Source organism: Hipposideros armiger, unplaced genomic scaffold (assembly GCF_001890085.2).
Source record: "Hipposideros armiger isolate ML-2016 unplaced genomic scaffold, ASM189008v1 scaffold_64, whole genome shotgun sequence".
Taxonomy (NCBI): domain Eukaryota; kingdom Metazoa; phylum Chordata; class Mammalia; order Chiroptera; family Hipposideridae; genus Hipposideros; species Hipposideros armiger.
In genome coordinates, this window is record NW_017731414.1 from 2,012,275 (window position 1) to 2,036,993 (window position 24,719).

At 56.3% G+C, this 24,719-nt stretch overlaps 1 protein-coding gene across 1 annotated transcript in view; it reads left to right on the top strand.

Moving 5' to 3' along the window:
• Positions 1 to 24,719, top strand: part of CRTC1 (CREB regulated transcription coactivator 1) — a 60,318-nt gene that overhangs the window by 30,531 nt on the left and 5,068 nt on the right. The window contains exons 4-15 of the mRNA XM_019641842.1: positions 1,105 to 1,152; positions 2,588 to 2,725; positions 3,732 to 3,793; positions 6,099 to 6,193; positions 8,207 to 8,292; positions 9,945 to 9,985; positions 10,367 to 10,584; positions 15,141 to 15,277; positions 16,965 to 17,276; positions 19,413 to 19,517; positions 22,754 to 22,840; positions 23,377 to 23,557. Coding sequence (XP_019497387.1) covers positions 1,105 to 1,152; positions 2,588 to 2,725; positions 3,732 to 3,793; positions 6,099 to 6,193; positions 8,207 to 8,292; positions 9,945 to 9,985; positions 10,367 to 10,584; positions 15,141 to 15,277; positions 16,965 to 17,276; positions 19,413 to 19,517; positions 22,754 to 22,840; positions 23,377 to 23,557 — 1,510 coding nt within the window. The remainder of the gene's footprint in view (positions 1 to 1,104; positions 1,153 to 2,587; positions 2,726 to 3,731; positions 3,794 to 6,098; positions 6,194 to 8,206; positions 8,293 to 9,944; positions 9,986 to 10,366; positions 10,585 to 15,140; positions 15,278 to 16,964; positions 17,277 to 19,412; positions 19,518 to 22,753; positions 22,841 to 23,376; positions 23,558 to 24,719) is intronic.

Consider the following 24,719-nt stretch of genomic DNA (forward strand, 5'->3'; position numbering starts at 1 on the left):
TTTCAGCAGCCGCTACACCTGTTGGCCGGCTGTGCGGCAGCGGGAACCGCTTGGGGCCTCTGGGGCTTGGCTCCGTCAGCCTCACTAATCCGCAAGCCCAGCGGTTCTCAGAAGGAGGCCCCTCAGCCTGACCCCACTTGTCTGCAAACGTTTCTTGGCAGAGACCCACACAGTGCAGCTCCTGCAGGCCGCAGGGCCGCTGTGCACGTCCTTATCATAAATAACAAGAGATAAGGCCCACCGCCTGGGCACAGGGCCAGCCTCTTCCCCTGGGCTGTGCCCGACCCTGGTCTGCAGGTGGCAAAGTGCGCTGGGGAGCTGGGACTGAGAGTTGGGCCACCCCCAGCACCAAGTTAGCTCTGCAGGGACAATTCTGCAGATGGCCACACTTCTGCCCCATTGCTGGAACAGGGCCCCAGAAACAGCCACATCTGTCCACATGCTGATAGGCCAGGTGGCGCTGGGCCTGTCTCTCAGGGAGCTCATTCCCCACCCAGCCACCCGCGTCACCCCTCAGCTCCTACTGCTCCCATGCTGCTGCTGCTGGGATGCCGCAGGCCGCCAGCCAGGGTACACCCGGCTCAGCTCTGGGACGCTGGGGCATGACCCTCCTTGGACAGCCTTCTTTTTTTTTTAGAAATTTTATTGGGGAACAGTGTGTTTTTACAGGACCCATCAGCTCCAAGTCAAATAGTTGTCTTCAATCTAGTTGTAGAGAACGCGGCTCTTTGGCCCATGTGGGAATCGAACCAGCAACCTTAGAGTTATGAGCCTGCACTCTTAACCACCTGAGCTAACCGGCTGCCCCTTGATAGCCTTCTTATCGGAGCAGATGTGTGGGGCTGTGACAGTGACCAAAAGATGACCTCTTTGTCAGGGCACTTCTGAGTTGGGGTTCTCCCTCTCCTCCCTTCCCCAGCTCTCTCCTTGCTCTGTCTTCCTGTCCCCTTTTCCTTTGAGGAGAGCTTCTCTCTGGGCACTCCAAACTCGCCCTGCCTGGGCTGGCATGGAGCTCCTGGGGCCAAGGGTGCAGGGGCCTGTCAGGGTTCCGGGGGGCCAGGTGAGGCCAGAGCATCTCAGAGTTTCGGTTCTTTGCATTTCCAGCCCAGCGGATTTCTGGGGGAGGCCTTGGCAGCGACTCCTGTCTCTCTGGTAAATGAGCCCCTGGGCTGAGGCCATCGGTGTCCCTAGCGTGGCTGCCCCTGTGGCCTGGTGGGAGGTGTCCCATCCACCAAATGGAAACGGATTCAGTCTACACCCCCGTCTGGGGATGTGTGTGTGATTGTGTGGAGAGACCCTGCCCGGGGATCTGAGCATGCGCACCAATGCTGCATGGTTGTTCCCGTGACATGCATACGCGTGTGCGGGGATCCTAGATGTCGCCTGGCGAGCTGGGCTGTGACCAGGCCGAGCTTCTCTCTGTCTCTGGCTCTCCGTTGGCCGCCTCAGTTTCCCCTCCACCTTCCAGGCATCTCTGGGAGGAGGTTAGCAGCCCCTGCCCTCTGGTGTTCCTGCCAGATTGTGAGGTTCCCTCCCTTTCTCAGTCATGGCCGTCTTCTGGCCCTAAGCCAGCAGGGTCCTTGCTGATTCAAAGAGAGAGAGAGGTGTCGCGGACTCTGGGAGAGCAGTCAGCCCTGAATACCAGCTGAGGCATTCGGATGGGTGGGAAGAGCAGGATTCCAGCCATGGCAATCTCCTGGAAGGAAATCACTTTTTGCCTGGCTGCCCAGAGAAGACAGAAGGGCCCAAGGACCAGATGGCTGGGCAGCAGGACAGGCTACATCCAGAGCTGGCTAAGGCTGCCAGTCTCACCCCATTCAGATGGCGAGGAGCTCTATGGCGCCAGGGATGGCAGAGAGTAGGCTCCAGGGGGCCTCAGAAGCATGGAGCCAGGAGAGGGAGCACGGCCTGGCCGGGGGCCTCATGCCAGCCCCAGGTGCTGGAAGGGAAGCTCTGTCCTGCCAAGCCGTAGGCCAAGGGCTCCAAAAAGTGCCTGCACATGGCTCGGGGTGGTGCTGGGATGTGGTGGGGGAGGGTACTACGGGCCACATCTTAGTCGAAACCAGCCCCAAGGCTCAACGAGGAGCCTCTGGAGAGTCAGCACTTGGCCAGGTGGGCCCCTCAACGTCCTCAGCTGGAAACCCCAGGCTGTCTCTTGGCAGCCCCTCCAGGAATGACGTAGGTGGAGAGAGGAGGCCGGCCAGGCCCGAGAGAGAAGGCAGAGGCCTGTCTATACCTGGTGAGGCTGGGGAGGTGCTCGGCTGTCTGCACCCCTGACTCCCCAGCCAGCACTGGCCCTGTGCTTGTGCCATTCTGCCTGGCCTGTGCATGCTGGCCACACTGCACGCCTGCCGCCCGGGGTCCCCAGCTCACCCCAACTATCGCAGGGCTCGGATGCCAGGGTTCAGCTGAAGGAGGAAGCCTGCCTGGGCTGCAGGGTGGTGGCCAAGGGTGTCTCTGGAGTGGGGGGATCCTGAGGTCAGATCTTGGGGGGCAGGCCACAGCTGATAACCGTATTTTGGGTTTCTCTCTCATTTTTTCCCATTTCCTCTCCTCCTCCCCTCCCTGGACCCCTCCCCACATCCAGACACCCTTCCAGTCCTCAGGCCTGGATACCAGCCGGACCACCCGGCACCATGGGCTGGTGGACAGAGTGTACCGGGAGCGCGGCCGGCTCGGCTCCCCACACCGCCGGCCTCTGTCGGTGGACAAACACGGACGGCAGATATCCTTTCCCCAGAGGACTCAGGCAGGGAGCCTGGGCCCTGTTGGTGACTCCAGGACCCTGAGTTCATCTAGCTGATGGAACTTCCAGCTCTGGGGCTGGATCAGGGCCTCCCCAGTGGACTTCCCAGCGGAGGCAGTGAGGCAAGCTGAGGAGCCTTTGGCTAGGCAGGGACTGGGAAGCACAGGGAACAAGGCTGCAGAGGGAGCCGCTAGAGTACGCAGCCTGAGGGGAGAGTTGGGGAAGGTGACGCCAGATCACATTGCACTTGGACACCCACCTGGGCGGTGGAGCCCAGGAAGACTGTGAACAGGGTGCCCACATGTCAGGGCCATGTTGATGGACCCTTCCAGCCTCTTGGGGCCATATGGAGGACAGCTGAGCTGAGGCAGTGGGGTTGACGGGGTCCAAGCCAGAACTAGACAGATTTGAGGGAGACTTGATCTGAAGACACAAAACTCAAGTTCACACCTTTGAGAGATCATCAGGATTGCCCCTGACCCAGCCACCTCTCAGTGCTTGGCCAGCCAGTGCCCCCCTCACCCGCCATAGTCTGAGCACTGCTCTGAGACGCCCTGCTTTCTAGAACAGAGAAGTCTGTTCTTTCCCAGTTCTGATTTCCATGGCTAGGGGAACCTGACTAGCTGAGCCCCAAATGGAGCCCACGGGCCCCAGGAGCTGCCTCATCAACCCAGAGTTATGAGTCAAGACCCGGGTCAGCTGAATTAGACTCCCTGCCATCCCCGTGGACCCCAGTTTCATGGCCAAGACCCCTCTTGGAAGGGGTACAGCACACATGTGTGCACGCAGAAGGTTAGTGCTGAGTGCTAGGTGGATGGGGCCGTTCCCCAGAACTGCTTACAGCCAGGCAGGAAAGCCTCCCCCTGACCCTCTCGCCAGTTCTGCTACCCCAGCTGTTTGTAGGCTCCCAGTACCCTGGCCACCAGGTTTTTGGGGTCCGGGTGGGGCCTGAGCCAACAGCGCCATCCCCTTAACTCACACTCAAGTGGACAGCTGCCCTTATGGCACCGTGTACCTCTCGCCGCCTGCGGACACCAGCTGGAGAAGGTCAGTGACCCAGAGCCTGCCCCAGCCCTCTCATTGGAAGCACAACAAAAGTTTCATCGTGGTTGTGCTTGGAAAACTAATACAGAGTCACTTTAAAATGGCATAACTAAGAAACATTCAGAGGTTTCTGGGAATCAGCTCTATTTTTCTGTTCTTTTTTAAGCAAAATTGGGATTATATTGGATATTCAGTACTTATAGCTTGCTTTTTTTCATTTAATGCTGTAGTTTCCCACATTGCTAAACGGTCATGAAAATGTGATTATAAAAGTATTATACGTTTATTACTAGAAGATTGGGAAAATACATAAATGTTCCCAGGAGAGAAAAACAACACCCACAATGCCATCATTAGACCTAGAAAGGTCTAAAATAACAATAATAGTGTTAATATAAATACCTACAATAATACAGGTGATGGCTGCACACCAGTGTGAATACTCTTCATGCTACAGAAGTATACACTTAAAAATGGTTAAATGGTAAATTTTATGTTACACATAATGGACCACACACAGAAAATATGAGGTCAGACAATTAAGTTCACGAACTCATCCTAGAAAAAGTGCTACATACTTCATTGCTATGGTCACCTTCAAAGTACTCCTCTTGGGAAGCTATGCATCGATGCCAGCGCCTAGTCCACCCTTCAAAGCAATTTTGGAACTCTCTTTCTGGAATGGCCACCAGAGCTGCCATCACAGTACCCTTGATGTCCTGAATGTCATCAAAATGTCTTCCTTCAATATTTCTTTTCGAGTAAAGAAAGAAGTCACTGGGGGCCAAATCAGGTGAGTAAGGAGGGTGTTGCAATACAGTTATTTGTTTACTGGTTAAAACCTCCCTCACAGACAGTGCCATGCGAGCTGGTGCATTGTCGTGATGCAAGAGCCATGAATTATTGGCGAGAAGTTCAGGTCGTCTAACTTTTTCAACGTAGCCTTTTTACCACTTCCAAATATAATAGTAAACTTGGTTAACTGTTTGTCCAGTTGGTACAAATTCATAATGAATAATCCCTCTGATATCAAAAGAGGTTAGCAACGTCGTTGCAACAGTTTGTGAACTTATTTGTCAGACCTCATATGTATGTGTGTAGGTGATTTCAGTACAAAAACACCAAAAGTAATAGCAAACTATTAAAAAATATATATATATATATATGTGTGTGTATATAATACAATATATAACATATATACTATATTAATATTCAGTAACATAATTAATTCAGTAACATAATTAAATTCCCACTAAGCATATATCATATATCAGGCCCTATTAACCATCACATATATTAACATATAAAATGCACAGAGCATTGTGGAGTAGGTGCTGTTGTCCTTCCTGTTGTATACATAAGGAAATTGAGCACAGAGAGGTCAGAACACTTGCTCTGGGACACACAAGTGGTAGGGGACAGGGCCCCAACTAACTTCTCAACTGCTTGACTGGCACTGGGGTCAGGGACTGGCCTGGTCCTTTGTAACCTGTTCTTCTCCCTGAACTGTTTCCTCCGCGTCACTTTCAGTGGCTGAGACATCCTCGTTGGGTACATGTAGCTGTTAGTCTCATCCCCAAATAGCCAGCCAAGTAGCTGGACTTACCCTTTGCACCATTGGTGCCCCACAGGTCCCTGGGAAGCTGAGGGCTGTTCTGGGGACCTACCTTCCAGACACCTGTGCTGGGGGCAGATTGGGCGACCCTGTCCCCAGAGGGCAGAGCTCCTGGCAGCATTTGGGTTGATTAGAGCAAGACACCCCACACACCCCCCCCCCACCATTCCCTCACGGCATTCTTCCCCAGAGGCTGCATTCCTTCTGGGGCCTTCTCTGAGCCTCATGTCACTGCCTTCCCTTCTTGCCCATCACACCTGGTTTGTAACTGAGCGTCCCAGAGGGCAGGGTTGCCCATTGGTTTTTGTCACCAGAAGGGAACCTAGTGATGGGCTGGGGGGCTCGTACCTCCAACGCTGGGCCACTGTGGGGCCATTGGGCCCCCTTTTGGAAGGGTGTCAGCAGGAAGGCTTTGTCCTTTCCCTATAGCTGAGAAGTGCATGGAGGGGTCCAGGATGGGCAGGGTCAGGTTAGGACGGATAGAGGGACATCCCTGCTGCTAACAGGCTTTGCAGACAAAAACCATTGTCACCCCATGGTTATTTTGAGGACAATAGTCAGGTGCAGCAGCTCACAAAAATGACCTGTGAATGCTACTCTCCGTCCCATCGGGCATGTCCTGGATGAGTGGGGCCAGGACTGTTCCTTTATCATCCTTGGGGCCCAGGCTCACTGTTTCTCTCCTTCTCCCAGGACCAATTCTGACTCTGCCCTGCACCAGAGCACAATGACACCCACCCAGCCAGACCCCTTTACGGGCGGGTCCCAGGACGCACACCAGAAAAGAGGTATGGGCAAGGCACAGTGGCATCTTTCCTTGGGTTAGGCAAGTCCAGCAGTGTCCCCTGTGCTCCCCTGGGTGGACAGACCTCTGAAGGAAGACTCAGTGGGTGCTGTGGGACAAAGGGAGGGGCTCAGGGAAACTTCAGAGATGGTGCTATTTGAGTTGGATTTTTGAAGCGTGTGTAGGAGTTTTCTAGGCAGAGAAAACAGCCCCTGCAAACACCCATTGGCTTCTGTTCATGGATTCAGGGCATGGCCACACAGTCTGGGGGCCTTAAAGGTTCTTTCAAATGTAGGGGGCAGCAAGCTTAATGCAAAAGGGGCAGTTATCAGCTCATGACTGAGCAGGCCAGAGCTAGGTGTTCAGCTTTAGGTGCAGCTTGATCCAGGGCTTCACACGCGATCCTTTCCCAGTTCTGCTGCTCAGAACCCTCCTGGTCCACAGTCCTTGGGCCCATCCTGACCATGGCGGGTGTAAAAGAGACCAGTTTTTTTCTCACCTCTTGCCCAGGGCTCCTCTCCAACAAGGCCATGCACATGGCCTTGTAGCTGGGCAAGTCTGTCCCCCAGCATCTCCTCAGAGCCGGGCACAGAAGCAGTGTCCCTGGTACCTTCCAGGAGGGTACATGCCATCTTAAAAACTAGGGCAGTGTCACCCAGAGAGGGGATCTCAATGCTGTGGGGCTGGCCTCAGGAAGCCTCACTGCACTGGGGCCTGATCTGCCGCAAGACACTAAAACTAGAGAATTAATCACATACAGTTAAGGCCCAACCACTCACCACTTTTTGGTAGCAGTTCACTGTGCGAGCGTGTAAACACACCAGGGAGATTATGTGGACAGGAGGATTGTTCACCAGAACTTCACCCCTTGTGGGGTGGCTCTCTGCATTCCATCTTCCCGGGACCCCAGCTCATTGGGCAGTGAAGGTGAGATTGCAGAAGGAACTGTCTCCGTAATAAAAGCCAGGATTCCAAATGCCCAGGGGTAATGAGGACACAGTACCTGGTGCTGCCCTCGTTTTCCCTGTGCTGGGGGCAGTTCTGAGGTGGCCATCCCCCTGGCAGGTCCCTCAGGAATTTGCGGGCTTTTGGGGTAGGCGGGTGGACAGGCATCACCATTTCCCGGGACTCCTGGTGACTATGGAAGGGAGCTGCAAGCCCTGGGCCCCTGGCAGCTCAGAGTCCAGTTGTCCTTGGGGTAGGGGGAGGGGAGACATGTCACCTGTCCCTATTCCTCTAGGAGGGGTCCAGATGGTGATGGGGTCAAGGCTTAGCCTGGCTACCCTCCACCCCACAACCCAGTTCCTCCACGTTTCAAGATGGAGGAGTTGACCCATCTGGCTGCATTATGGCTCTATTGCAAGTGAAAAACTAAATCTCCAAAAGATATGAAAAAATTGGTTCTCATCAAGAAAATGTTTAATCTTGCTATTACTGAAAGGTCTAAGGGAAGGGGCCTTCAGGCACAGCTGGTTCCATGGCCTCAAATAATGCCTATTGGGTCCCTCAGACCTTCCTTCTCCTCCCCTCCTCGGGGCTGGCTGCCACTGTGACTAATTCAGGGGGCCACAGCTACCATGGTGGATGTACCCAACCCGGCTGACATTGAGTGATGTGGCCTGTGCCCCTGTGCTGACAGCCCAAGAGGGAGAGGCAGGTGTTCACAGGGTGGCGGTCACGCACAGAAGGCGGGGAGAGGTTCTTAGCTGTTCTCTGTATCCCAAGGCCTCCGAGGCCCAAGTCAATCCAGTTGGAAGGCTGAATCAATGCATGTCTTCAGCTCCAGAGCTTTCATTTTCATTTCTTTTTAAGTCACATGCTCTCTTAAATTATTGTTATTATTTTTAAATGAAACCCTTTTTGTACTTGAGTATAATCCCCAGAAGTCACTGTTGGGGCAGTTCTGCTCCTATCACCGTTGTGACTGTCTGTTAGGTCAGGGAAGTGTTTTCTTGGTGCCGCCAGGCAGCTGCAGACATGCCTTTTATGACTCTCCTTCTCCCCCCACCCACCTCAGTCTTACTACTAACAGTCCCAGGAATGGAGGAGACCACATCAGAGACGGACAAGAACCTTTCCAAGCAAGCATGGGACACTAAGAAGGTAAGAGCCTGTGGGCTCTCGAAAGCGGTTTCCCTCTTGATCTTTTTTGTAAGCATAGCCGGGCAAAGTTGGTGAAACAGCACACTGGGAGGGCTTCCCCCTCCCTGAAGTAAGACCCTCACTCAGATTTGACAACTCATGTCGGCCGATTCACCATGAGCACAGGCCTGTTACACTGGTGAGAAGCATGTAAAGAATTAAAACCTGCACCCACTCCCACAGCACATACACTAAAATTGGACACTAGGGATTAGCATGGCCCCTGCGCAAGGATGACGCAAAGACACCCAAATGTGGTGCTGCCATGAAGAGAAGATGGTGAGTGTTGGGAAAAAATCCTAACATCTGGGAGTGAGAAGAGGGTGGCAGAGTCCAGCATGGTGGGCATATCCTGACCTTTTAACCACTGTGTGAAATCATGTGTCTGTGAGCATGTCAATAAAGGGATTCCGTTGGATTTGTTGGGGGCAGGGCAGGGAAATGGGTGAATTCTTAATACTGTTTATGTGGAATGCTTTTGAAAAGATTCTTTAGAAAGTCATTGTCAAGGTACTTTGCAAAAATTCGATAATGAAGTGAATGTTTACTCCCAGAATTAAGGAGCCCGTGGCCAAGTAGAAACCCGTTCCACCCTCGTTCCTTCAGAGGCTCAAGGCCCGCAGGTCGCACGCCCCCCTCAGGTGACACAGTCACTGCCAGTTGGGTGTTCTCCCCTCACTGGCTGTGTGGGCGGGCTGGCTCAGCCCTCCCCAGTGGGTCCATGTTCTTGTCTGATAATCCCTAAAGAACACATCAGCAGGAGTGTCTGCCCCAGGGCCCCAGAGGCGGACAGGAATTAGGGAACGTGACACAGTGGAGCCCCCCATCAGTACACAGACTCTGTCTGGTCATGTCTGCTGCCATTGAAAGAGAGCTCCCTGCTTTGTCCTTGAACAAGAGTCCAGGGGCCTCGCCTGGAGCCAGCAGTTCTTAAGTGGTCATAGCGTCCCCAGCTCAGAGAGGAGAGACCAGGGTCGTACTGCTGACAGGGTTTCCCTGGGACCCCTGCCCCCAGGCCAGTCTGCATGGTGGCCAGAATCCCTATCCTAAGGCGGTGGGGCACTGGGGTTCCTAAGGGAGTCGCAACTCTGGGCACCATGGGAAGACGGGTCAGCTTGGGGCAGGGCAGCAGCCTCTGTGTATTCAGGGCAACTGGTCCAAGCTACCTCAGGCTTCCTTATGTGATGCCCTGATCCAGGAATACATGGGAGGTTAACTTCAGGTTCCCAAGTTTCCAGTGGCCGTACAGAGCTGGCGGTTAACAGCTGTGGCACAGTCGTCAAGGGTTGAGATGTAAATAGCAGGCAACACGTTCCCCTGGGAAGCTGGTTCTGACAAGGAGCCACCTCACCCCTGTACTGTGCCATTTAACTGGGCAGACAGAATGAAGCCAGGAGGGGCCATAGGGAGACCCCCTCCACTCACCTCTTGGTTTTGCCCCTGGGCATTTCTGGGGCAGCCCTCCCCCTGCCCCCAATCCCTTGGGAACACCCATTCTTCGTGTATGGGACTTCCTGGGACCCCATAAATTCTCTTCTCCTTGAGTATCACTCGGTGGGGAGATCAGCCATGCCATGAGGAGGCTGCTCAGCCTCTGCTGTCTTTTCTTTCAGACAGGGTCCCGGCCCAAGTCCTGCGAGGTCCCTGGAATCAAGTAAGTCACAGTGAGGCCCGCCCTGCATGTTCGGACAACCCCTGATTCCCGGATGCTCACGAAGCTGCAAGTCCCGACAAGAAGAGTGCTGAGCTGCTGGTGGCCACCCAGCAAGGCTCTCTGTGGAGGATGCTTTCACCCCTCAGATACACCCTGTCCCCGGCCAACGGGAGGACCCTCATCCCATCCCCTGTCCCACACGGATAGCTTTCTTCCTAAGGTCCCATTGGAGGTGTAGGCTGATGGTTGTTTCTCGAGCATGGCAGAATTTGCTAGTATTTTTCACAAGCTCCTTCCCATCACTGCTGCAGCTTCTGGGGGGAAAACAGGCAGCTACCATCCAAGAAAGAGCTCACCCCTCCGTGTTTGGCCTTTTCCCAGCATCTTTCCATCCGCCGACCAGGAAAACACTACAGCCCTGATCCCCGCCACCCACAACACCGGGGGCTCCCTGCCCGACCTGACCAACATCCACTTCCCCTCCCCGCTCCCTACCCCGCTGGACCCTGAGGAGCCCACCTTCCCCGCTCTCAGCAGCTCCAGCAGCACCGGCAACCTCGCCACCAACCTGACACACCTGGGCATCGGCACTGGCCAGGGTAAGGCTGGATGGGTGGGGGCACTTCCTTCCGCAGCAGAGCTCACCTCCTAGTAAGGACGGCATGTGTGTGTGAGCAGTGACTGAGCAGGGTCATATCCAAAATGCCAGACATGGGATGGGGCAGAGCCTAGTGCAGGGGCTCTGTGTTACCAGGCTGCCCCAAGGAGAACGGTGTCCAGGCAGAGGGCACCGCCTGGGTAAAGGCCAGCGGTGGGAAGGCTCATGGTGCCCCCAGGATTGGGACACTGGCTCTGAGGGGCACTGGGAGCTTCAGAGAGAGGGATGGACTAGGCTTTCCCTGCCCTTCCAGCTGACTGTGGCTGCCTGCTTTGGACACTCCAGCCTGGCCCCCTCCCCAGGTTCCACACTCATTTTTCCCTGGCCACGTCCTCAGGGATGACCCATGGGCCCCTTGCCCATTCCAGTATCTCCCGGCACTGCCCCAATCCTGTTCTCTCAGGAGGCCAATGGTGCTGTTTCCTTGCGGCTTGGGCCAAAGACCTGGGGGTGTCCTCCTCGATTCCTCTGTTCTTTTGCCCACCCTGGCCCGCTGGCATGTCCTGTCAGCCCCACCATCAGGACCCAGCCCAACTCAGACCCTCCCCACCCTTCACAGCTTCCACATGCCGCCCCTTTTCCCAGTCCTGGCCTCTTCTCCACCCAGAACAGCTGTCAGCTCAGGCCTTCCTCTGCTCAGGACCTTGTTTGGCCCCTTATCTCCTATATCTCTTCTCTCTATACCTCTTCTCTCCAGCCGATGAGCTCACCTTGGGGCCTTTGTATCTGCTGTTTCTCCCCTCATGGTCCTTCCTTTAGGCTGCAGGGGGCCTCTCACCTGCCCCATCTCCACTCACACCTCCTCCTCTCAATGAGGCCTCCTGGCCTCTGCCCACGCCCTCCACTGGACTTCTCACACAGCCTTGCTGTTCTGTACTCACCTTGTTGCTATTGAATTACTACTCTGCTTTCTATTGGGCCGGGCCAAAGTCTCCTGTGTCCCTGTTGTGACCCCTGCAGTTGACTGTGGGATGTGTGGGTTTGCATCCAGGGAGGAGAAGGGGCAGCCTTCAGCAGCTCCGATGGTGGGAGGCCCCTGTGTGAGTCCACAGGTGTTGGGAGTTGGTGTTCAGTGAGAGCACTACATCATATGCCCTCCATCCTGCCCAGGGGCTACAGAATGGCCAGCACTCACCTGTCTGTCCTCCTGAATGTAGTGGGCAGAGCCATGCAGCATTTTCTGAATCACATGCTTAAAGTCACGTTTGTCACAGCCCCTCTGGCCACCCAGAAAGAACAGGCTGTCGAAGGGGGCAGCAGGCCCTGGCCCAGGGCAGGGCCCCATTGGACACTTTGCAGAGAGATTTCAGGAGCGATCATCTGGCCTGGGAGCTGGGTTGATGGGGTGAGTGGAGGAGAGTCAGTCCTGGCTCTGATGTCCACAGGGCCGGGGTAGGTGAGGGGTGTTGAAGACGATGCCATGTTCCTAGGTTTTTAGAGGAGGGGATGGAGGCCAGACAGTGAAGAGTGGAGTGGGACTCTGGCCTGTGTCAAGGCTTTGTTCTTTCTTCCACACGTCTGGCCCCATGCTTGCCAAGGCATAGGCACAAGGCAGAGGGCATCAGCCCAACCGTGCCCCCGACCCCCCCCCCCCCCCCGGAAGGCCCAGAGGACAAACGAGCAGATTCAGGGGAACCTAAGATCCATGGCCCTCAGAGACAGGTAGGCAGCAGCGCATACACTAGCCTGTGCAAAGGAGGAAATTGGAAGGTTGTCTCTGGGGCCACTGGGCCCCCTGCTGGTGCAGACACTGCTGCTTCCTGGGCCCTGTTTTCCCTAACATCTTGCTGCGGCCTCCAGAGCACCACCCGCTCCGCCCGAGGGTCCTTGGCAGCCCCCCAGCGCCTGCTGGGAGCCGTACACCTCCAGCCTGAGCAGAGTCTAAACAAGCACAGGAAAACATAGCACATGTGAAAGCAGTAGACCCCGAGCCGGGGTGGTGGGGGGAGCTGCCTGGCTCCAGTGTCGGCCGGTGATGTCTGACATGTGTTGGGTTGTTTGCGAACCTGCCGCTCCGGCAGCTTGCCTGGCAGGGGCTTCGCTTTCCAGGCGCATTTTAAATCAAACTGAGCCATGGCCCCTGGCACATGCGGAGATCGCCCCCCCACCCAGCACACCCGCCAGTCAGAACATGAGCCCACAAGGAGGAAGAGGCCTCCCCACCAGGGACACAGCGGCCCCTCTCGTCCTCTTCCACATTTGCTGAAGTCGTTTGCTTGGCTGTCCACTGGGACCAGGGAAGACAGCAGGCCCAGATCTTTCTTCCTAGCACTACTCTGCACCCAGCTTCCCGGCACTCAGGGCTTACGTGCCTCAGGCCAGGCCCCTGCCACCTGGCCCGCCCTCCCCTGGCAGCTCTCCCTGCCTGCCCAGACTTCCCTTCCAGCTGGCCCCGCTCCTTTTCCCAAAGGTGATCCAGGTTGCCAAAAGGAATTCAACAGCAAGGCGTCTGTCCACCCTCCCCGCCCCCATGTGAGGCCGGGAGCTCACTCTGCAGCCCAGCAAAGGATTAAAAAACGCCTTTGTATTCAGGGCAGATGTTAGAGGCTGGCAGCCCAAGGGCCAAATCCAGCCCACTGGTATATTTTGTCTGGCCCATGAATGTGTGCGTGATGCTTTGAATAGACACTTCAACATCAGGAGAGTGCATGTAAAAATCTGGATTTTTGGCTTCTCTTAAATCAGAAGGCCTAGCAGCGGTGGGTCAAGGCCTTGTGCCTCGAGATGGGCCAGAGTGCTCCAGTTTGCCACACGTCCCCCCGCCCCTGTAGTCCCACTGTCCCTCTCACTCCTGGCACCTGTCTCTGCTTCTTACTGAACCCTGACATCTATTCTCTGGGTGTTGCATGTTACTCAGTCTGCTGGACACATGAGGTGGTAGATGCTCAGAGAAGATGAAAGAATGCCCCAGGGTCCCCACTCCACGTGTGCTCTGAGCAGGTGTCTCCAGGACTGCCCAGGCTCCTTGACAGTGCCTGACTTGACATAGCTGTGTCCACAGCAGCCTGACTCTGGGTCCCAAGGTCTGTGTAGAAATTAGACCCCTGGGCCCTGCCTCACAAGCAATCAGAAGTTCCAGTCCCCCCCGACCCCCCAACAGTGCTGGGCTGAGAGAAGCTGCCAAGGGAGTCCAAGGGGAAGTGCAGGCGTGACTGGGCTCGCCTCGCACAGATGACACAGCCCCTGCAAGCAGCTGCCCTGGGCAGAGAGAAGGCAGCCTGTCATCTCCCACAGTGTGTGCTGGGTGCATTCCCGCTGGCCCATGAACCTGCCATTTTACCCGCTGGAACAAGGTTGATCTGGTGCCCTTGGCAGGATAGGCTTGGCTCTCCCGGGTGAGTCAGGCACCTTCACTGGCCTTGACTGCGGGCCAGACTTACCAGAGCTTCTCATAACCTCATTAGGGCCTCATGGTGAACACACAAGGGCAGCTGTCATCATCTCCATCTCAGTGACGAGGAAACCAAGTGTTGAGGATCAGGCCAGGCCCCCAGGGCTTCCCCTGGCATCAGGGGGGTCTGTTGCCTCCCTTGCAAGATAACTCTACATGCCTCAACTGCTGCCACCCTGAACTTGACCTCACTCAGCTCTTCCACAACGGATGTATCCAGGAATTAGATCACTGGGGAGGGGGCTGAGGAGAAGGAGGGGGCAACATGGAGTCTGTGGCAGGAGCTCCATCAGAAGCAATGGTTTTGGAAGAAGATAAAGAGTAACAGTTTCTACTTTGGGCATCCCAGTGAGGCTGACCTCCAGTATGGAGAGTACATAGGTGCAGGGAGAAGAACATGGACATGAGATGGGATGGAGGAGCTGCCAGATAACAGGTCTGGGGCTGAGAGATCTGGCTGAAAGAGTGGTTACAAGAAGGGATGTGCATCAAAGGAAGGTGAGGAGAGCAGGAGGGTCAACAGGAAACTGGCAGTGTTGGGGAGGACTGACATGCTTAAAACTAACCAAAACTCAAGCCAGTTTAGTTAAAAAAGGAGATTGTCTCCCAAAGACAGGAAGTGCCACTGTATCCAGGGCTCAGATGCTACCTCTCCCTCCTCATTCTCCAGCCTACCCTCCCCCTTCCAGCCACAGGAGGCTCCAACATATAGTTTCAGACTTCCCTCCCTAGAGTTACGTTGAAAATCCTGGGACAGCGCTCATTGGATCAGTCTGGTTACATGTCCAATTAGGGGCCAATCACGTGGTGGTCCAGAGGCAAGGAAGTGCTGCCTGATTGGCAGGACCCACAGGATATGCCCCTGCTAGAGGGATGGCAGGATCAGGTGGAGAGTATTGGTCAGCACGGGAGGAGGGAAGGAGAACAGCTTGCACAGAGCTGGGGGCCCCAAGGTCAAAGTATTGGGGCCTTGGAGGGGGGGCATCCTGGGTTTGGTAATCAGGACATGCTCAATGGCTTCTGAGAGATTGAGCTGTCCCCAGCAGTGGCTGTGAGTATGTGAGCAGCCCTTTGGAGGCTGGAGTCATGCCCACCCTCCCTTCCAGGTATGAACACACCAGGCTCCTCGCCGCAGCACCGACCAGCTGGTGTCAGCCCGCTATCCCTGAGCTCCGAGGCACAACGGCAGCAGGCCCAGCAGCAGGTGTCGCCTACCCTCTCCCCGCTGTCACCCATCACTCAGGTGTGAGGGCGAAGTGTGGTGGGGGGTGGCTCAGCTCTGCCTCTCTGGGAGGCCTCCCGCTCCTTCCGGGTGGCTGCAGAAACATTTTGGCTTTTTATCAACTTTTAAACACATGGGAAATAGGTTAGTCAGTGACCTGGAGTCTCCTTGTGCTGTCCGGACAGGTCTGATGTTAGCTCATGCCATGTGGGTGGGCGTGCTTCATTATGGTGCTTTCTTCTTTAGCATCTAGTTGGAGTTTTCCAAAATAAAATTTATACAGTATTTTTTTTTCTTTTTCTAATTTACTGTAATTTTGCTTCATCTACTTTTTTGGTAGTTTTGTGTGTGTAGCAATTGGTCCGATTCATCTAGGTCACACAACAAGCTGGTGTATTCATAGTACTAGTACTCTCTCTTAACCCTTTTATTTCTGTAAAGTTAGCATGTTCCCACTTTGATTTCTGGTTTCAGTAATTTGATTCTTGTTGACTTAGTCGAGGCTCATAGGATGAGTTAGGAAGCATTCCCTCCTCTGCTGTTTTTTGGAAGAGTTTGAGACGCATTGATGTTAAGCATTGATGTTTGGTAGAATTCACGAGTGAAGTCACACAGGCCTGAGCCTTTATCTCCACTGGGATGTTTTTGATTACTGATTCAACCTCCTTACTTGATACAGGTCTACTCAGATTTTCTATTTCTTCTTGGGTCAGTTTTGGTAGCTTGTATGTTTTTAGGAATTTGTCCATTTTGTCTGTCTTTAAAAATCCCTGACAGATAACATTTTTGCTGTTTGTTTTTAAACATAACCTTGATGGCATCACCCACTTATAACAAAATTAAGTCACTCCTCCACACCTGTCCAGGGCATGGTTCCCCTCCTTGTCTCTGTCTGCTTTTATGGTGGTCTTGTTCAGATCGGGATCCAAACAGAGCCATGGTGGTTCTGTGTCATCAGTCTCTCCACCTCCAGTTTCTCAGGTCTGCTTTCCCTTTCTGGAAAGTCCTTTTTGATCACTAACTACCCACCGCTTATTAGAGGCTGGGCATCTGCTAAGTGTTCACATCCCATAGCTCTGGGGCATGTCCCACCTCCCCCAGGGACTGTCCGCACAGATTCATGACCATTGAAAACTTCCCTCTGGCTTTTTCCTCTTTCTAGCTCCAAGAAGGCCTGAACTGGTTATCACTGAGTAGCCACACCAGTGCCTTCAACACCCACACCTTCTCTAACCTCCTCAGATGGGCCAGGCTGTAGGGTGGTGGTGGAGGGCCCCTTCCCCTCCAGGACCCCAGAGGGACTTGGCGCTGGCCACCTGCTGGGCTACAGGAGTGTGGTGCTTGGTGCTTGCCCCGCCGTGGGGAAACTCCAGAGAAGCCAAGGACCTCCTGAGCTTGAGCAAATATAGAGGACAGTGATTGCCTCTTAGTGTGTGGTGAGGGTGAAAGAAAGGCTGGTTGGGTGCAGGGTGTAGCCAGATGGATTAGACACCCAGGTCCTGTCCAGCGGCAGCCTAACCCTCTGTGGCCCTGGGCCAGGCCCCCTTTAGGCCTGCACTTCCCAGGTCCAGGGTGTGGATGTCACTTCATTCATCCATGACATCATTGCTGAGCTTGCCAGGCCATCTGGGCCCCCAAGGCCCAGGTGCTCATGGCCTGGCCCTCACTGCTGAGCACGCCTCTGCCTGATGCCCTCTTCTCTCCACAGGCCATGGCCATGGACGCCCTGTCGCTGGAGCAGCAGCTGCCCTACGCCTTCTTCACCCAGGCGGGCTCGCAGCAGCCACCCCCACCACAGCCCCAGCCCCCACCACCTCCGCCGCCCGCATCCCAGCAGCAGCCACCCCCACCACCTCCGCAGGTGCCTGTTGGCCTTCCCCTGGGTGGCCCCCTGATGCCAAGCACCAGCCTGACGCGGGGGCCCCAGCTGCCCCCGCTCTCGGTCACAGTACCGTCCTCTCTCCCCCAGTCCCCCCCAGACAACCCAGGCCAGCCGCCAATGGGGATCGACATCGCCTCGGTAAGCCCAGGACGGGGTCTGCGGGACCTGGCTGGGAGGTTGTGCAGGAGGAGTCCAGGGCTGTGAAAGGCCCCACTGGGCATCCAGGGCCCAAGGACCGTTGGCGCCCAGCTGCGTCTGCAGCTCCCTCGAGGCTCCACTTAAGAGGCCAGCTTTCCAGGGTTCAGGGCTAAAGCAGACACTGTTGGGGGCTGGGCACACAATGAGGTTTCTTCCTGGAATCCTCAAGTCGAGGTTTTCACCCCATGTACACATGTGGAAACAGGCACAAGTGGGGGTCAGTACCCCACACTTCACCCAAGATGGACCACCTGTGTCTGGCTGCCAAGCCCTTCTCCATAGCGCTTGATGTCTCCCCCTCTGTCCTTCCCACCCAAAAAGGGGCTTTGCTGGAGGCAATGAGAGCACTGCTCTCAGGGCCTGGGGAACAGGCTTCTGGGAGCCAGAGGGGTGGAGGTGAATTTGGAGGAGAGGAAGGGCTGCAGCTCAGACCCTGGGACCTCCTGTCTAGGTTGGGGACTGCAGCACAATTATAGGATGGGACCCCTACCTGGGGCCCAGAAGGCTGTAGTTCAGGCCATGGGACCCCCTTATCTGGGCTAAGCTCAGGGTAATAAGTGCTGGGTTTTTACCTCTGCAACCCCAAAGCTTCTTGATCGTTCAGACTTTGACTATGGTTATCCTGGTAGGAAGAAGGTGGTAACAGCTACCTTTTGCTATATCCAGAGGAACAGTGACCCATGTTTGGGGCACAGCGAGCCCTCCCCACTCAGCCTTCAGCTGCCAGCCACAGGCTAAATGCCATCAGAACCTCATGTGATCTACAAAGAACAGCCCCCCCGCCCCCCGCCCCGAACTGGCGGGGCAGGCAGTAACCTAACAGTAGAGACCCACATTTCCAAGTTGCTTCAACCCCTCAGAGGGCAGACCCAGCACCCCGCATGCACACAGGAAAGCACCTAAGCCTTTCCTTAGGCAGAAACAGGTGTGGTGGCTGCTCTGATGCCAGGGCTGGCCTGGGCACCCAGTTCTCAATGTCCTCCTGCAGTGGGGCTTGGCTTTGGAGCCAGCCAGTCACTGGGAGCATGGGCATCTAGGCCAGGCACATAGACCGCTCCTCAGGGGGCTCCCAGCTTAGGGCATCTATCGCCATATAACCCCCCAGGGACTGCTGGCTCCCTTGAAGTTTCTGCAGATACACCCAGGCAAGAAAAACATCCCTCTGGACATTTTCCTGGTCTTCACAAGTGACCATGCTGGTACCACCCACACCCTGCTAATTGAGCCTCTGTGCCCTGCCGAGGCTCAGCCTCCATCCCAAATTGCTCAAAGGAGGCCACTGAGGAAGGAGGGGAAACCAAGCACTTATGGGGCCCTGGGCCGGCTGTCCAGGCCTCAGTGAACAACAGGTTTGCAGAGGTCAGGCAGCTTTCCTGGAGGCACACAGGAGGTCCTGGCCAGGCTGGGAGCAGAGCAAGATCTAAATCGAGGTCTTGGCCCAGCCTGTCCTGCCCCCAAGGGGCCTGGCAAGAAGCCAGGGCCCTCTACCTTTGAGCAAGGAGGCAGCCGCCCCTCTGAGCTCTCTGGATAGCATGACCCCATCAGGCTTGTCTCAAGTAATGCTGGTGATGGTGACTGCCCGGTTCTGGGAGCTCTGCAGTGTACCTCAGATGACCTTTGCTGTCAGTGCCACCACCTTGAGGCAGGTGGGACGTACCAGTACATAGACTCGAGGCTCAGAGAGCCAGAGACCCACCCAGAGTCGGGAGCAAAAGGCAGCCCCTGCCTGCCCAGCCCTTGCTTGTGCGTGGGTATGCATGTATGTGGCTGTGTGCACATGTATGTGGGGTGAGTGCTCTGAAGCCTGCCGAGTTGAGGCAGACTCCTCCCTCACATTCACAGCCCTCTAGGGAGTCTCTGTTAGGCTGGGTTCCAGGCTCTAAACGCAGCCCCCACACCTGGGAGCTGGTTTTGGAGGCAGGTCCCCATGAGGCCCCGGGCTCTGGCAGGGCTCAGGGGCCCACTCCTCCTGCAGGTGCCCCAAGTCCTTTGCTCACTAAGGTGGGAAAGCCTATGGGGGTGCTCAGTGGGGAGCCAGGCTGGGGCCTGTGAGTTCTGACCTGTCTCTTGTCGCAGGCCCCAGCTCTGCAGCAGTACCGCACTAGTGCTGGCTCCCCGGCCAACCAGTCTCCCACTTCACCTGTCTCCAATCAAGGCTTCTCCCCTGGGAGCTCCCCGCAAGTAAGGGCTGCCGCCGCCCCATGCCCCAGCCTCACTTCACATCCCTGTGCCCCCGCCTGCCTGCCACCATCTGTGCTTCACGCCTCAGTTCATCCCATCTCGTCCGCTCCACGGGGTGGCGGGGGAGAAGGTGCTGCACTTCTGTGGTCTGTGAGGCCCCAGCTGGGGGGTGGCGGGCTCCTCACTTGTGTTATTGACCTCAGTGTCAGCCACACCCTGGCTCTGCCCAGTGGCTGGGGACACACCACATGCTGCTTGAACACGCACCCAGCAGCCTGTGCATATGTCCCCACCTGCGTCTGCTTGCCCTGAGGCCTGGCGCCTCGAGGCTTTCAGAAATAGGGGTGCTCCCCTTGCTTTGGGGGCACAGCTGAGGTGACTGCAAGCTGTGGTGGGGGCTCCAACTCAGCCTCCTCCCCTCTGCCTCATAGGAAGTCATGTCCCCCAGGAAGCTTCTCTGAGTAGCACTGCAGTCTTTTGGGTCCTTGTCCCCCTCCCACAGATGAGACGGAGTCCGGCCACAGGCAACAGTCAGGGCTTGACCAGGCCCGTCAGACATGAGTTCCCCCCCCACACCCAGCACAATTGAGGCCCGATCTCTAATACACATACACAGACCCTGTCCAGGTTCCTCAGGGTTCCCACCAGCCTGGCTTGGCCATGGCCACATTCCATCCAGATCTTTCCATGAGAGGAGAAAGTGTGCCCGCAAAGCTGACATCAGGGCCTGAAACATCTCACTCTAGCAGTGGAGCCTCCCTGAGACCTCTCCCCTCTGTCCCCAAAATGTCACCGGGCTGAGAAACCCTGCAGTGCCCCAGGCCCTGAGGCCTCATTCTCTGCCCAGGGGAGGTAGGATTCTCTTTCCTGCATAGATCAGGGAGCAGAGCTGCCCTTCCAAGCAGGACCTGGCAGGAATGACATCAGACTCCTTTGTCCCTGGGGATGTGCCTCACTGTCACCCATCTCCACAGCTCTCAGACATGCACCCTGAGCCCAGCCCTGTGTGTCAGGACAGTGGGGGTCCCACTCAAGGAGGACCTGAGGCTCCATCTACTACAGGAGGGGCCCCCCCCAAGGCACTTCCTCCACCACCTACTGCTGTCAGGGATCCTGATGGGAACATTGGGGTGCAGCCTCCTGGTCCACAGGCAGGCGGGGAGGGTGGCAGTAAGCTTGGGAGAGGCCGGGGCTCAGCCTGGTGTCTGCACACTCTTGGTCCATCCACGTCAGCTCTGAGCTCTCATGGCTCCTGGAAAGTGTTTGGTCTCATCTTGTGGTGCCGTGGAATGCAGGGGGTCGGAGAACCTGGTTCAGGCAGGGGAAGCAGCAGGTAGGGCCTGTCCCAGATGGCCTGTCCCTCTAATTTGAGGCAGGATGGGAATTTAAGGGTTGAGCAGATTTTTCTCAGATATTTGCCTGAACCAAAGTCGTCCATTCCAGGCAGAGCGTGTTCCTGTTTCGTCAAGCCCATGCCTGTTAGTCGGTCCATGTCTGTCCATTATGTGCTGGCGAGGAAGGCAGGCTGCTCACTCAGGTGTGAGGGCGGAGCTGTCAGGTTGTCTGACCCCAACTGGAGATACCGGCTTAGAGGGACAAGGGGCTTGTTCAGAGGCAAACAGTACCAGGCAGAGGGCAGACCTGACTTTCCACTGCAGGTTAGGTCCTGCAAGACACACTCATCAGTCCCATGGTCCCAGACCTCCCCATGCCTCTTTGGCCCAGCCATCATCCCCCCTGGATACATGGGGCAGTGGGGGCCACACCTGGCTTTGAGCAGATGTCCTGGGCCTCAGGCAACTGGAATTGTGTCCCATGTGCTGCCTCCCCCTTCCATTCCAAGCAGACCTTTCTGGCAAACGCTCATGGCATCACAAGAGAAACTGTAACCTGGGGTTCCATGGGCATACTGTGCCTGTCTGGGACCAAGGCCCTGGGCACAGGAACAGGTACCCCAGAACAAACCTGTTTCCTTCATAGGCAAACCCAGCTGAAACCTTCAGCCCCCTTTTCAGTCCTGAAGCTGGTGATTTTTAACTCTTCCCTGGTGTTTGAGTAGAACGTTTGTCCCCAGGGGCTTCCCTGCCGTTGGGGTAGCTGTCTGTTCCTTTCTGCTCTTAGCCCACTGAACACCCAGAGCAGCCGGTAGATCCGTGGCCAACCCCATCTGGAATGGAGGCCCAAGTCTCAAGCTTCGGCCATTGTCAGAGCATGTGGAGACCTTTCTAGAACATGGAGCTCAAAGGGAGGGATCCAGGGCCTTTGTGGAGACATTTGAGAGGAGGCACGCCTGGGACACAAGAGAATGGCCACGGTGCAATAGCTTTCACAAGCTACCTTGCCCTGCAGAGGAGACAGACTTGGGGTCTGGGCTAGGGATGTCTCTCTCCAGGCCTGGTGCCTAGGGGCAGTCTGGCCACATGCCGGCCATCCCTCTCTTCCCTCCCACACCCCACCACTCCATCCTGCCATCGCTGGCAGCATCTCAGTAGTGGGCAGGAGCTCCAAGGTCCTCTTTCTAGTGTCTCCACTGCCTCTGAGGTTCTGGCCCCTGCTCCTCTCCCAGGGGCAGCCCCCACCCCCTTGCTCCAGCCAGCCTTGAACAAGCATGAGTGGGGCTACATGCCTGCCCACGGACCCTGGGGTCTTGAGGGCAGGCAGCAAGGGGCCAACAGGTAGGCAGGGGGCTTTCTATGTGCTTGTCCTGTGTTTGCTTTGCATCTGTCCTGTCCATGTGTGTGTGGCCTGCTGGCCTGTCCCATGTCTCCCCAGGGGCCTGACAAGGGTCACCAAGTGCTTGACCCATCCTGAACATTCAGGGCACCTCCCCCCTTGTCTCCAGTCACACACTTTCCTCTGGGGCCTATCAGATGGGGTTTTTGATCTCCATGTGTCCCCCTCATCTTCTGTCTGATGGAACGGAGGTCACCTACACCTGGGCTCAAGGAGAAGAGATAGGGGATGGCACTTTGGAAGGTGTCAAGGTGCAGATGCCCCCCAGGAGTAGGCAGTGGAAAGAAGCAGTCATCCTGAGATTAGGGGGGATACCAGCTCAGAGTGGGCCTTCCTGGGAGCCCTGAAATGGCTGTCATCAGCCCCCCTCATCCTGTGCATCCCCCAGTAGGTCCTAGGGACTTCCTTGTGGCCTCAATAGGCCTATGAGAGCTCCCACCACCTGCCCCCCTCAACCTGGTCTCAGGGACCGTGACAACAGCAGGCCTCTCTTCTATCTACAGCACTCTTCCACCCTGGGCAGTGTGTTTGGGGACTCGTACTATGAGCAGCAGATGGCGGCCAGGCAGGCCAATGCTCTGTCCCACCAGGTGAGCGGGCGCCTGGGCCACAGTGCCCCCAGCAGACGCTCGCCCAGACTCTGCCCTCCCTTGGGCATGAGCTCCACTCCTGCCCCTTCTGTCTCCAGGCAGTGGAGCGCATGGCTGCTCTTGCTTCCCCTGGCATGTGCCCATTGAATGCCAGCAGGGATGGGCAGTGGCTGTCACAGTGGCACTCGTCATGGGCCATGCATGTGGGTTTGCGGGAGGTCACACTTGCTTTTTGTGGAGGCTGGGGTCAGGCATGCAGGCACAGGAGGGATTGGCCGCTGCCTGGAGCTGGTTACTCCCCATGCATCCATTTATCCATCCATTCAGCAAGCCCTGAGGGGGGTGGAGTGTACGGGCAGGCCCAGGTGGGCTTAGAGAGGGTGATACCTTGGGGCAGAGGGACTCATGCAGGTACCCCAGGGTGGACCTGAGCATGGCACTGGGCATCCTACTGAGGTGGTCCCAGCAGCTGCAGGAAGGCCAGCCCACTGCCGCTGGGGCTAGCGGCCAGCCTCACACCCTGTGTCCCCTCCTAGCTGGAGCAGTTCAACATGATGGAGACTGCCATCAGCTCCAGCAGTCTGTACAGCCCGGGCTCTACACTCAACTACTCACAGGCAGCCATGATGGGCCTGACAGGCAGCCACGGGAGCCTGCCAGACGCACAGCAGCTGGGCTACCCCAGCCACAGCAGTATTCCTAACATCATTCTCACAGGTGAGGCCCTGTGCATGTCGTCCTGGGCAAGGGTCTCAGTCCTGGTGTCCTCTTAGGGTCTGGCAGCTGCAATCGGCCTCAGGCCCAGGGGAGAGGGAGCCCCCCCACCTACCCTGAGGGTGAGTCATGACATGACTGAGGTGTCCCCACCCTTGACATGGACCCAAGGAGGCCAGACCCACAACCTTGATTTACTGCTGGGCTGCAGACAGGCCAGGGGGACACACACCTGGACCCTAGACCAGGCATCCAGCACCCTGTGCTCAGCGCAAGAACTAGACAGCCAGTCACCAAGCCCCACACCCTCCACCCAGGCCCCTGAACCCTCAGTGTGCTGGGGACGCAGGTGATCAGGGCAGGGGGTGGGCCCTGACAGGGTATGTCTTTTGCAGCCAACAGATATGTAACACCTTTTACACGCAATAAATGTCCCCAAGAGGCCTAAGCACAGTGCCCAGGCGCCCCGGGATGCACATGACGTGTGAGGAAGTCCTGCCCTATCTAGCACAGAGCTCAGACCTCCGATGCCCTCCCCACCCCTAGCTTCTCCCCAAAGGTTTTGGGTTTTATTGAAGAAGGAAACAGTTCCCTTGTAAGCTGGGGCTGTCATGGGATTGGGGGGGAACACCCCCTGGTGGTCCCCACTGACATCTCCAGGTTGTGGGGATGTCATGCCTGGACCCCAAGTTCTGACTCGGTGCTTCCTCCCCACCCTGAGGGTGATTTAGACACCTGAGGAACACCAGGACTTGCATACTGGTTCCCAGATGGGGAAACTGAGGCCCAAGAACTCCCTGCAAGTAGAGGAGGGGGCTCAGGTTTGAACCTGGGTCTCTGGGGGAACCCAGACTTCCTCCAGCCCACAAGGAGGGCCCCTGATGCACACGTCCTAGCCTGCTTCTCTGACGCAAACGGAGGAGACCAGCTGGCTGAGGGGGAAAGGCCCCTGCTGATGTCTGGGGCTGGGTTTTTCTCTAGGTGGGGCCATCTTGTGCACTATGGGGTGTTGAGCAGTGTCCTTGGTCTCCACCTATGGTGTCAGTAGCACCTTTTCTCAGTCGTGACAACTAAAAATGCCCCCAGACATCAGTGTCCCCTGGAGCACAGACTCCCAGTAAGCACCCCTGGGGTGGCCCAGTTCCTCTTCCCAGAGTATGAGGTG